Source organism: Manis javanica, chromosome 12 (assembly GCF_040802235.1).
Source record: "Manis javanica isolate MJ-LG chromosome 12, MJ_LKY, whole genome shotgun sequence".
Lineage (NCBI taxonomy): Eukaryota > Metazoa > Chordata > Mammalia > Pholidota > Manidae > Manis > Manis javanica.
Window position 1 is genome coordinate 6,500,492 of NC_133167.1, and position 13,433 is coordinate 6,513,924.

Consider the following 13,433-nt stretch of genomic DNA (forward strand, 5'->3'; position numbering starts at 1 on the left):
AGTTATTTGCAATTTTCAGGACTAATTGTGAACAATTCCTACTTATTTACTTTGTTAACTACACACTATTCTTTCAAGTCTACTTTGTTTCTGAATGGACATATTTATTTTTCTTGTTTCATAACTTACACAGTTGTGCTACATTTGGCTAATGGTTATGGCGGGACACTCTCCATTACAATAGTGGATGTTTTTAGTGGTAAATGTAGGCTCCTTAAGTAATAATAATATTATCATTTTCTATTTTTATAGTACACTATGGGACTCACTACACATAAGACTAAGTTAGATTGACATAGAGTTTATAAGGTGATTTAAAATGAATGAATCTAAGTGGAAGGAAGTAGGCCATTAATTCCTCTATAGTTTGAGTTCCAGCTAAGAAATTATAAATCCCCAAGGACCACAACCTAAAATGTAAACTATGTGTACCTAAGCAACTCCCAATCTTACTTACTCCAAATTTCATCCTGAACATATCTTGCAAATAACAGTATTTTTCCTTAGATTCCCCCCTATTTCAGGAGGTTCCTATTGGTCAAAAGCCCATGACATAACCCACGGCCAAAATCCTTACATCGTATGTGTTTTCGCCTCCTTGGTTAGGCATATTTCATAGAAACCCACATTCCAGGCCCTCTCTCATTCTCCACAGATTCAGACAAGCATACAAGCATTATAGTATCTTTTCCTGCGTCATTTTGGAGCCAATTTTGAGAAATACATTTCTATCAAGGCCATACGGTTGTCTGCATCTCATAATTGAAGATAGCCAGCATCTGTGACTGATTTTTAAGGATAAGATAAGGACACATAAACCATCAAAATGTTTTGGAAATTTCAACATTTCACTAGCCAAGCAATGTGATCCATGCTCCTCTTAGACCTGGAAGTAGAGCGTAACCACCTATTCTTGATTTTGAAAATGCGTTCAGCACAGCAACACCAACTTTTCAGCTATCAAGCCCCACGACTCAATGCCTGCTTCCCCAAACCTATCCAATGCCAGCATAACTCCTGAAACCAGACAAAGCTTTCTGTGTATCTCTTCATTCCTCTGAGATCTTCCCTATTTTACCCAAACTGTAACAACTGTCCGCATGGCAACCATGTCAAACAAAAACAAAACACTCTGCACTTTACCAAAACAGTGAATCCATGTTTACTGGTTTTTTTGACTCAACACAACAAATCACAGCTATTCCCCCAAGCTTAAGGCACCAATCCCGGACGCCTGCTCATTCCCAGAGGCCAGTTAAAGCCATGGTGTTAACACCAAGGGACTATTCATGCTACACTCAGTAACTGTAGCAGAAAGATTGACAGCGAGGGCATGCCAACATAACACCTGCCAACTTCCTCGTATTTACTTACTCATCTACTGTTTCCTGATGCCTCCTGCGTGTGCTGGATGCTGGAGATGCAGAAATAAATGACATCTCTCTAGCTGCCCCCCAAAATTGCAGATCCCCTGGACAGAGAAACCATGCCAGCGGGTGATTAACAGGACAGTACTAACAGAGCGAAAGGCAGGCTGGGAGCGCTCAGGGGTGAGCGGGCTCGCATGGGGGCAGCCCCAGCCTGGACTGTACCTTTACTCCATTAGCAGCAAATAGCCAGCAAGGTCCTGGGGAGTCACTGAAGATAACAGATGCGTGGGATCAGACATGTCTGGGGAAAACTAACACAGCAGCTATGCACAGGGCAGCCGGAGGGAATGAAGGCAATCGTGGAAAGGAAGGCCGTTAGGGGTACATGGTCGCTGTATCTAAATCAGACTAGAGGCTTGTCAAGTTAGGGACAGCCCACAAGACCACCCTCACTTCTGACACCAACTGCAGAGTTAGGAGGTCCCCCAAACCCAACCTTGTATTTGAAAATTTACTAGAAGGATTCAGAACTCACTGTGAGCTGTTATACTCACAGTTATGGCTTATTACAGTAAAAGACTACAGATGAGCCGAGGGCAGAGATGCATAGTCAGAATCCCAAGAAGTCCCACCTGGAGCTTCTAGTTACCTTCTCCCCACGATCTGTGAACAGTGCTAACATTTTCTGGCAACGATATGTGACGATCCGCCCAGAGGACTGACAACCAGGGAAGCTCACCTGAGCCTTGGTGTCCAGAGTTCTTCCTGGGGCTTGGTCACCTAGGATGGTTGGCCACCCAGTCCTCAGCCCCTCTGCAGTTTGAGCTATTGTCACATGACCCCACTTTATCTGGTGTGGCCCCAGGTCCCCGGGTAAGCAAAGACAATTTTATTAGACACAGCATTCCAATGGCTTAGAGATGGCCTCCCCAGGAGCCCTGGGCAAGGGCTGGACCTCTCTTTGGGTAAGTTTATTCTTTACTGCACACGGCTAAACTGACTGTGTTTTTCACTTATTTCCGTATCATGTTACATTCCCACGTTTACAAATGATCTTTACCATCACAACTACGGAAAGGTCTTTACCTCTGCCCCACCAACAGAGCAATCTAGTTTTGGAAGACCCCTTGTGGAGAAATGTTTTCATCCATCAAGTATGGCTTTCTGGGTTTCTCAGAGCTGCAGTGAGAAAGGCTATGTTTGTCCTTTTCCTACTTTGTCCCTGCATTTTGGGGGTCTGTTTAACCTCTGGGCTGTAGCCTTCTGTGGATTGATTGCCAGTGCTGTCTGGCAACTTAAAATCTGTTGATTTCAAAGCAACTGAAAAGTCTTTTGAGAGTGGCAAAAATAACCTACTGTGTTTATGACTTTAAAAGATACATTTAATTAAAAGCTATGAAGCACCTGTTTCTACAAGTTTCCTATATATACTTGGGGATTATCTTCTTAAAGCAAAAAAAAAAAAAAAAAAAATCCAAGTCATTTTCCTATTGGATTTAAGAGTATAAATGTGTTTTAACATTTGATAGCCTGGTGACTTACTATAAGACCCCAAAAACACGAAGTGAGCAGTTCCTTTGTCCCACACATACAGTCCTGACTTACTAGCATATACTTCCGAAGTCGGCCACTAGCCCGCTGTGTGACCTTGGGTTTGTCATCACAAACCTCTGGCTCTGCTTCTTTCTCTGCATCATAAAAGTGCTGGAGCAGATCATTGCTAAGTCCCCTTCTGCTTCCAGCAATTCCCTCTCAGAATAAAGTAACATTTCACTAATATAAATAAGGACTCCTGAAGGCTGAGGTTGCTACATCAATAAGAATACACTTTGTTTACAATATTCACCTTTTATAGCTCAGAGGAAGAAATAATCTTTAGATGAAGTACATAAAATAACTAAAAAATTTTTTTAAACATACCATTAAATCCTTAACAAACACAGAACACCTACTATGTGCTAATCAGGTATAAGTAGCTGAAATAATTATTTTTTCTGTCAATGATTCTGAGTAAAATGATGGTTAAATGGAGATTTCAGTAATTAGCCTGCCTAATACACACTAAATATGATAGAAAATAGAACATGGGGAATTTAGCTTAAAGTTCCATGCCTTCAGAACTCAGTGACTCTCTAAACTGATTTTATAATTAGGAGGATATTTTTAGCTTATTTTTCAACTGGAAGGTCTTATTATGCTCATCTTAATCTATGTAATTTCACTTGGATATTTTCTGATTTTTTAAAAAAATGAATCTTTTCCCCTTGGTGCATTGGTGTGAAAGTTTCCACTTGGGGTTACATCAAATTCAAGGGGTGATAAAACCATGCAAAGCAGCAGGTCCCAGTGATTGCCCATACAGTTCCCCTCCTCAGCCCGTGTGAGAAATGAGTAGGACACCACGGTGCCCGCCCTGGAGGACCCCATAATGTAGTATAAGGACAGCCCTGTTCACTGAGAGTCACAGTGCCAGGCAGGGCAGCTGACTGCACAGCGGAAGGGCTTGGAGGGGACTTCCTTGTGCACCTCATCCTGTGAGGGACTTTACCAGGGGAGCACAGTTCCAGCAGAGGAACATTTGCAAAAGCCCAGAGGCTGGAAAAGTGTCTGGTAAAGCCAAAGCGTCAGAGAAGCCAGCAAGGGCGGTACCTCCGGCAAGGAGTGGTGGTAGGGGCGGTGAAGAGCCCCACCCGGTGCCAGGCCGTCATTCTCAGGTTAGGGCACTCCAGTGCGGGCTTTTAAGCAGGGGAAGGACCAAAGCAGACCCACAGTGTAGAAAGGGGACAGAGGGCAGAATGGACTGGAGAGAGGCCCGAATGCCAAGGAATGGGGACTGCTTTGAAGGCTTTTCAGCATGCAGAGGGCTCAGCGAGACATTGATGTGTGGGGACAGACATTGAGGCCAGCACGCACCTTCTGCCTGGCGTCCTGGTTGGCCACCAGTGGTGCAGGGAAGATGTGGGTGCACTGGGGGAATGTTCGGGTGTCCAGAGAGCAGATGAAAATACAGAGCTACCTGGAGATATGTGGGGTGAGTCAAGGGATGGAGGGACTGGGCTGGAAAAAGAGCAGGCCAGCTGGTGGTCATGCAAATATTCCAAGGCCTTACTGGCAAGAAGAAATCTGATGAATCCCAGAGAGGAGCAGGGGCTAAGTGGCAGCTTCAGGAACCGGCTTTCAGTCAGCCTGGGCACCCTTTCCTGGCGTCATGAGGAGGTGTGGTATGGGACGGGCAAGGGCCCACGATATGCGCCCCTGGTGTCTGGGGAGCGGAATTCCCTTGCAGGCAAATGCACCCCGCCCCCCATGCTGCCTTCTTTCCTGTCAGCCCCAACTCGTTACCACAACTGCCACGCTCTCGGGGGTTGGCTAAGGAACACATGAAAGCCGACCTACTAACCAGTAAGGAACCCCTCCCACCAAAAGTGTTTACTCAAAGTAAGGAATTTGTTCACTTATACATATGCCGCAGGCTGGAAGGTGCAGAGGAAGATTTTCCGCCCTCCCCTCCCCACCCCACCGTCCAGTGCTCCAGAGGGTAACCTGGGAAGTGGCCCTGGCCGGCAGAAGCAGGCCGCTGTCACCCAGCGCCCATCACAGGGGGCAGGCGGGCCGCTTAGAACCACAGCGGGGGCTGTGCCCCTGGTGTTGCTGGGTGAAAAGCCCTCTAGGTTTCCACTTCACACCTTCACCCACATTCCACTAGACTCCAGTTACCCATTTTGGCTTTGCTTCCTGTCTCCAGAAGCGCCTCGACCTGGCTAACACGAGCGCAGACCCCAAGAGTCGTGACTGGTCAGGGAGACTGGGGAGGCCTGGGGACACTTCGTTCCTTCTCTCGTTCCCCTGTCCCCACCTCGGGCCCCAGGGCCTCCCGGGCGCCGAGGGTGGCCAGGTCCCCCCGGAGGAGGCTTCGCGCCGGGCCCTTGACTCTAGTCCGTCAGGAGGGGGCGTGCAGGGTTTCTGCCTCGGACTCGCCCACAAAAAAGCACCTCCGGAGAGCGCGGGGCCATGGCGGGGGCGCCCGGGCCGGTCCCTTCGCGGGCGCGGGCCGCAGGGGCTGCGCGCCGTGGCCAAGGCGGGGGGTGCGTGGGCGCTCGGAGCAGAGTCCCCGCCCCCGTCCGTATCTTCCAAGTTCGCCCCGCGATTCTGCGTGGGGTCCGGCCGTCCGGCGAGGAGGGGGCGGGAAGGCGAGCGCGCGGATCGCCAGCCCCCACCCGTCCCGCCCCCAGCCTCTCCCAGGGCGGGGGCGGGGGCGCGGCCCGCGGGACGTGCCCTCCACCGTCTCCGCCCGCGGGGCCCGGGGCGCGCCCAGCCCGGCACCCCCGCCCCGCCGCAGCCGGGCCTCGCCCCCGCCGCGCGCGCCCCTACCGCCTCCCCGTTGCCGTGGCAACCCCGGGAGCCTCCGGCGCGCGCCCGCCCGCGGGAGCGCTCGGCAGCGGCGGCGGCGGCAGCTCCGGCTCCAGCCGCGCGCGCTGCGACCCCGCTCCGCAGCCCGCTCGTCGACCCCGGCCCGGCCCCGGGCCCCCTGCGCGGCCCCGCCTCGGCCCCGGCGCCCGCGGGCCGCGCACCCCCATGGAGCTGCTGGCCGCAGCCTTCAGCGCCGCCTGCGCCGTGGACCACGACAGCTCCACCTCGGAGAGCGACGCGCGCGACTCGGCGGCGGGACACCTGCCCGGCAGGTGAGGGCGCGCGGCCGGCCCGACCCCCGCACCCCCGTGCCCCCCCCGGCCCCAGCCGCGGGCGTCGGCCCCCGGCCCATCGCCCGCCCCCGGCCCCCTCGTGCCGGCGCCCCGCCTGGGTTGGGGTGCCCCTCGGCCCCGGACTGCCTCCTGCGTCCTCCCCCGGGGAGGCTCGCTTCCCACTCGGCGCCCACACTCCGGCCGTGTGGCCCTGGGATGGGATCGAAGCCCGAGGGGGCCCGGGGTCCAGGGCCGTGTGACGGCGGACCACGCGGGTGCGCCCCACTGCTGGGCTCCGGGCCATGGGACCCGTCGGGGCGGCCGGCCGGCCGGCGCCGCAGAGCGGGCAGGACGCGCCAAGTTTCTGACGCTTGCCCGCGAGCTCCGAAAACATGAAGGTTTGGGTGGACTGGTGTGGGAATGAATCACTCGGTCGCACCCTGTGCGGTGACAAAAAGGGCCTGTGGGGCCCGCTTGGCTGGGAGGGGTGGCGGCCACTCGGTCTGGACGGTGCCGCTTGCACGGCCGTCTCTGGCAAGCTGGCCAAGGTGTATCATAGCTTAAAAATAACCGGCCCCTGCCTCTCCTCCTCTCTGGCAGCGAGTCGTCCTCCACCCCGGGAAATGGGGCCACGCCTGAGGAGTGCCCGGCGCTGGCCGACAGCCCCACCACGCTCACCGAGGCCCTGCAGATGATCCACCCCATTCCCGCAGACTCCTGGAGAAACCTCATCGAACAAATAGGTGGGTGTCCCGGCGCGGCGGGGCTTCAGTGGGGAAATGTGGGCTCCTGGGGGGCTCAGGGTCCTCCTGCTTGGAAGGTGCTGCTGCATTGCTGGAGCAAACGTATCTGACGTGGCTAAGGAACGTTTTTTATGTATTTGGTTCTAAATGGTTCTATAGGCAACACTGCCACATTTTAATAGTGCTGTATAATCGAGCTTTAGCGAAAATGGATTTGTATCCTGCTCTCTCAAGAGGTCTTACCTGCCCAGTCCTTTGCTGGTCCCCTTGTCACTTCTGCCAAATAGGAGGTGAGGCTCTGCTGGGCCAGCAGGAGGGAGGGCTCCCTGAGCCCCTACCTGGGACAGGGGAAGACCTGGAAAGAGAGGGAAGGCCATGGAAGGGGGCTTCTGGAGAGAGCCAGGCTGCCTGGGGCACTTCAGGGAAAGGAAGGCCTTGGCAGGCTTTGCCCAGAGAAGGGAAAGGGGTTGTGAAGAGAATGTGGGAGCCCCAGAGGCCCTGGGTTAGGAAGGGAAGTCTGGCCTCACCTGCCTTTCCAGGAACATGGACAGAAGGTGTGGGCACAGCCCATGTGGGTCCAGCTCCTGTGCATCAGCAGCCAAAGTTCAGGGAATAGGGATAGTGGATTGAGAAGGTGGCCCCAGGACTTGCATTTAAAAGTCAGAGATCGCTAATGACATCGAACTAGTGTTCTTCATACTCATCAGAGGCAGCAGTTCAGAAAATGGTACCAGCTGCTTAGAACATCCTTTTGTCTTCAATGTTGTCAGAGCAGCAGTCTATTCATTAAATTAAAATTCTAGGTTTGGAAATTTTCTCCCCTAAGTACATCACTATTGTCCTCCATTCCAAATGCTCACACAGGCAGGAAATGTCTCTAGTGGAAGTGGGGTTCCCGTTGCCCCAGGAGACGCTGTGACTGGGAGAGTTCTGGGCCAGCCCCCTCTTCCCTGGCAGGGGTTTTCCAAATTGAACCCTGACTGGAGTTGAGCCCCTTGCAAAACTGAGGGGGTGGAGTGCATACTGCATGCTGTGAAGCTGTTCTGGCTCCAGAAATTTTGTTCTTGGTGGGCCCCCCACATGTCAGGCTGGATGGTGGTGGCAGCAGCTTTTCCCTTTGTTTGCTGGGGGAATGGCGAGGGGCTGACCTGAAAACAGACTCCTGAAAACTCCTTTCTCCCACCTCTCTGCCGCATGTTCCTAGTGAGGAGGGCCTCCTCTGCCTTGACATACCCTGGAAGCTTTGACTTCCCTCCCTCTTGAAAGGAATCCTCTTTGACTCAGGTCAATGCCTTGACTGGAAGGAAATCAGGGTGGAATGGCAGGCTCCATGCTTCCTCTCACCTGAGTGCTGACACCTGCTCATCCCGACCCTCGGCGTCCTCCCATGGTAAACAGCAGAGAGGACATTCCAGGTCTTTCCTCCCCCTGCTCCTGGCCTGGATTTGCTGGTCTAATGGTGCATGTCTTTTCTGGCTCCTGAGCTGGATCCATAGTAGGTGCTCAACAAAATGTTCAATGCCAGCACAGAGCTGTCACCACCTTCTCCCATCCTTCAGTGCAGACCTGAGGCCTGTGCTCAGCAGATTCCACAATGGCCCTACCACTTTCAGCTCTAGGATTGATGTGAATTCTTTGGTAGATATCAGGAAAAGATGACAGCTTCCTAAAGACAGAGGGGAATTCAAGAGGAGAGGAAAGTGGAATGAATATGTGGGCATTCAGTAGACCATTGGAGTAGGTTTTGCAGTGGCTCCTACAGAAGCCAGAACAGAATCATGCCAAGATTATACATGATATGGTAGGTATACAACTGTCATAGATCTGAGCCCCTGAGTCCCTGAGACCCTGTGTTTGGTTCTGTGTATGCTGTTGTGCCTGACACCTAACAAATGCTTGGTACATAGAAGGTGCTCACTAAAAAAAAATGAATTCCCTCTATTTAGAAGTTTCTGTTTGAAGGATTCAAAGAAAAAAATGAAACTTTTCAGAAAGTGAGATTTTCGAATGACCCCAGGGCTTTGGGAAGAGGAGTTGGGAACTTCTGATTTTGCAGGGCAGCAGAACCTGCCTCGTATATATCATTTTAATTAGGAGAGATGAGAACTGAGCCTACTAATTCTGCAAGGATATAATACTAGGGGCAAGATTTTCCTATAAAGCTGTGCTTGCTGAATGCATAAAATATATAAAATAGGAAAATATGATGTATTGAAAGTACATTGAGTACAGAAATTTAATAAGATAACATATAATCCCTCAGGTAAGGCAAGACCATTTTTACTGTGATCTGAATTTTAAAGCTAATAAAAATAAACAGGTTATGAAAAATGGTTACATAGTGTGTCAGATAACTCTTTCTAAGCACAGTAATTCCAGGAAAATTGGTGTGAATTCACATTCTAAATACTTCAGAAAAAGTATGAATTTTTAAGAAAATTCTAAAGTTACTTGTATTAGGAGTCTTTGATTGAAAGTAACAGAGTATCTAGCAAAAAAAACCTTACACAACAGAAGCATTCTGTTAATGAGTCCAGACATAGGAAGTTCTGGAGTTGCTTCATTCAGCGTGTAATCACCCAGCTCCTTTCCTTCTACCATTCTCAGCATTTATCACATTCTCAGCTTCATGTCACAAAATGGCTGCCAGAGCTCCAGGCATCACATTTTCAAGCAGTCATGTATAAAAGCAAAAAAAGGCACTTTGTCTTCAGGTGTCTGTTGGGCAGGGAATCTTCTTGAGAAACCCTTTCCAGAAATGTAAGATGTCCCCTCACTCTCCTTGGCCAGACTGTGTCATGTGCTCTTGTCTAAGCCCACCATGAATTTAGGGAAAGGAATTATCATTGTAGATTTTGATCAGTCAACATTCACTCACTTCCCTAAGCACAGAATGGGTCAACACCCAAACAATACCCCTCCCCTGCCAGCTTGGAAGAAGGGGTGTGAGGGACAGAGGAGAGGCAGCCAACAGTGTCTGCCACAGTATGATTTCAGAAATATTATTTTCAATCCAACTACCCACAGTGATGATATTTTTGTCTCTTTTCAGCATATGTATCACGGTGAGATGTTGGAGATAGTATTTACCCATGATTTGCTGACTATAGCATATATAAGACATATTTTTGAAACTTCAAAAAGATGCCAAGTTAGTTAGACACTTTTTGAAGCTTAGAAAGTGAATTTTTAAAAGGTGTTCAAGTCAACAAATATTTGAATACCTACTATGCGGTAGGCACTGTGCTAAGCATTGAAAAGTGAATCTAATCAACCTAGTTTCTTTAAACCTTCTTAAACACAGTATATCAGAACTGGGGAGAATAATAGGCTCAATGTTAGCAATAATAGTTATATCTTATGCTCATGACTGAGCCCATTTATGTAGTGACGTCAAACCTTTGTCTTTATAGAGCCTCGATCTGGATTGCATTTAGTAGACACCAGCTTTTTTTCCCATTTCTTTGTCAAATTAACTCCATGTTGTATCCTGCTGGTTAGTAACAGTGTAAAATCACAGGATCTTAATTTTTTGAAGTAAATGCTATACTTAGATAGGGTGTTATGATTTAGTGATATGGAGCATAGGAAGCCAGCTAATTTAATCCACAGGGCAGATTTACTAGGTTCCTGTTTATGAATATAATTTATTTAGCCACATTCAGGATTTCAAAGTTAGTCTGTTTTTCTTCCTTTCCTTTTTCTACTGTTTAGATATATTTAACAATTATATAAAGGAGGAACGATAGCTGACATTTGTATAGTATTGTAAGAGAAAGTGCTTTACAAGTGGTATGTTTGTTCCTGTTAGAACTTCCCGGGGAAAATCATCTTTGTTTTATAGACAGACATATCAAGGGGCCCCGGCCGCCCTCCAGACCAGTCTGTCCAGCTGCCCACTGGACCTCTCACCTGGGGGGACCCCCGTGTGTACCTGGGTCTCTCCACCACCCCCAGCCCCCAGCTGGACTCTTCTCCCGTGCTCCTCCTTGAATGGGGCCACCAGGCCCTGATGCCAAGCTGGTCACGTGGATATCTCATGACCAGCACCAGCCAACCATCAGGACCTGTCTCCTACCTTTGACCGTCCCTGAATCACACATGTGGCTCCATCCCTCCAATACCACCAAAGCTCAGGCCCACGTCATAGCTCTTCTGGAGACCTGTCACAGCATCTTTCTCCCCATCCATGCCCCCCACTAAAATGTAGACAGGAACTTCTTGTCTGTGGTCTCTTGGGGCCTCCTCCTTGACCACAGGACAGATTGCCACCTCTGCGGCACACAGGCAGGCAAGACCTGTGGAGCCTGACCCCCTCGTCCTGCCCCCAGCCTCCGTGCTGACAGGATTCCCCCTCCGCCTCCACACCCAGCCCTGCTTCCCCTCCACCTGGGCTGGGGCTCCCTTGCCACCGAAGCTTTTCTGCTGCTCCTGTGAGAAGAGACAGTCCCTCCACCCCACAGCCAGGATGTCTGAAATGGAATTTTCCTTATGGAGGGGGATATTTGTGCTGATTCATAATCACCCCCAAATCTCCTTGGAGACTTAGAAGGTATTTATTTCCAGGACAATTGGTCAGGGAAGTAAGCCTGAAACTGTGAAGGCAAAAAAGGGAATGTTTCCCTTTCAAACCATAAAGTTGATGAAACACTGGTTTTTCCTTCAACAGAGAATTTACAACTACTCCCTTTTCACAAATGAATATACCTGAGTTTTAATATCAAAGCATTTAAGGCTATGGAAAGCATCCCTTTGGGATGTTGAAACATAATTGGGACATTTCCATCAATTGTGCACATTGGTTATTAACACATCAAATTCTGGAGTCTTGTTGTTTGCCAAGTAGGTACAGGGAAAACATACATTTGTATGATTGGATTTTGAATCTGTTCAAGGATTTTTTATTCTTTGTTGAAAAAAAACTTATGCATGCTGATCTTTCAGTGGTGGGGGGACCCTTTGCAGAGACAGGACATGTCCAGCGTCCTGTGTGTGTTCTTAGGGAGAGCCTTCGCCCTTGACAAGAGTACAAAGCCTTGACTTAGTGATTGGAGAGATCTTCAGCTGAAACCATTTTCCCCATTACAATTCGGTTTGATTTCAGGGCTCCTGTATCAGGAATACCGAGATAAATCGACTCTGCAAGAAATTGAAACCAGGAGGCAACAGGATGCAGAAATACAAGCCAACGCGCGTGGTCCCCTGGCCGGGGAGGGGAGTCCAGATGGGGACGAGGACGAGGACGGGGACGAGGACGAGGAGGAGCCGGCAAGCCCACCAGAGAGGAAGGCTCTGCCCCAGATCTGCCTGCTCAGCAACCCGCACTCGAGGTTCAACCTGTGGCAGGACCTCCCGGAGATTCGGAGCAGTGGGGTGCTGGAGATTCTCCAGGCCGAGGAGATCAAACTGCAGGAGGTAAACGGCTGCCGGGGGTTGGAGCCTCTTTCAGAACGGACGGATGTTCTGACCTTCCTCTGTGAGGTGGGGCTCCCCAGAAGAATTACTGATGGGGTTTGTCTGTCCAGGACACGCAGGGAAGTGTACGTTACTTCACAGGCAACAAAAAAATACCTTGTTGCCTTCTAGGGTAATTCCACGTCAATCTTGAGTGTTCTCAGCACAGGTGATTGATTAGATAGTAAGACTGCATTCCTTGAACCCGCCACTCTGACTGTTGGTATTTCCGTGGCCCGTGTGAACCCTGAGGCACCAGGTGATGCCGAGATCCCTGTGACAGTGGAGTGGCTCAGTCATCTGTGCGTTGCGTTCCACGGCTTTATTTTGGAGTCCCTTGAGTCTTGGACGAGGGGGAGCTCTGAGAGAAGCCCTTGGCTTGTCCGCTTCCTGAAACGGTGCTGAAATCTGGCGCTTGGGTCTCTCCCCTTCATCTGCTGGTGCAGGCAGACCGGGTCCACCAGTTAGGCTGAGGCAGACTCCCTGGATTGCCTAATGGTTTGCTGCTGGCAGAGAGAAATAACCCATACAAAATACACAGTCACAGAAGTGAGTAGCTGAGAAACCCAAGCGTTTGTTTCCGTTGAACAAAGATTATTTGGTATGGAGGGAAAAATCTGTGAGACAGGAGTATGGTCAATAGTTAGGAGAGAGAATGGTTAGAGAATGGTGAATAGGCAAATGTTTGTGAAATTTAAAAAGAGGTTATAGGGGGGTGGAAAAAGAAGAGATTTGGGTTTCTTTAACTGGTTCCATCCAATTCCATCACCTCTAACGTCTCATGCTCCAGCCCACCCGCGTCCCATCTTCACGTCCATACTTGAAGTTGTTCCATTGCACTTAGACTCCAGATGTCCTCTCTTCTTTAACTCATTACTCCTGTGCTGGGTTCTATAGAAATGTTTGCTGTTCTGTTTACTTAAAAGGCAAAGCCATATACTATGCATACAGTGAATGCCTAGGACTGAGATTATTTCCTGATCAGGGCTGTCTAACTCAAACCTGGGCTGTACCATGCCTTTGCTACTAGGAAAGTCTTGATTAACTTGATTTTTGAAGGGCCATCTGTGGTTCCCCTGCATCCTGCCCGGTAGAATCAGGAGAAATTGATTTAAACTTTGACATCACTTGTGACTCATGAGCAGTGATTGGTAAATAGCACATTGAGACCTTTTTATGAAATT

At 49.8% G+C, this 13,433-nt stretch overlaps 1 protein-coding gene across 6 annotated transcripts in view; it reads left to right on the top strand.

The window, feature by feature from the left end:
• NGEF (neuronal guanine nucleotide exchange factor) overlaps positions 1–13,433 on the top strand; it is an 88,986-nt gene that overhangs the window by 49,621 nt on the left and 25,932 nt on the right. For 5 of the 6 annotated variants that reach the window (XR_012123457.1, XM_036997778.2, XM_036997777.2 and 2 more), the window contains 2 exons: positions 6,653–6,795; positions 11,900–12,210. Coding sequence is in view for 5 of the 6 variants with exons in the window: in XM_036997778.2 (XP_036853673.2) it covers positions 6,653–6,795; positions 11,900–12,210 (454 nt within the window). In the remaining variant the exon portion in view is untranslated. Of the gene's footprint in view, positions 1–5,803; positions 6,053–6,652; positions 6,796–11,899; positions 12,211–13,433 lie in introns of those variants that run through there. The other variant, XM_036997781.2, reaches the window with a different exon arrangement.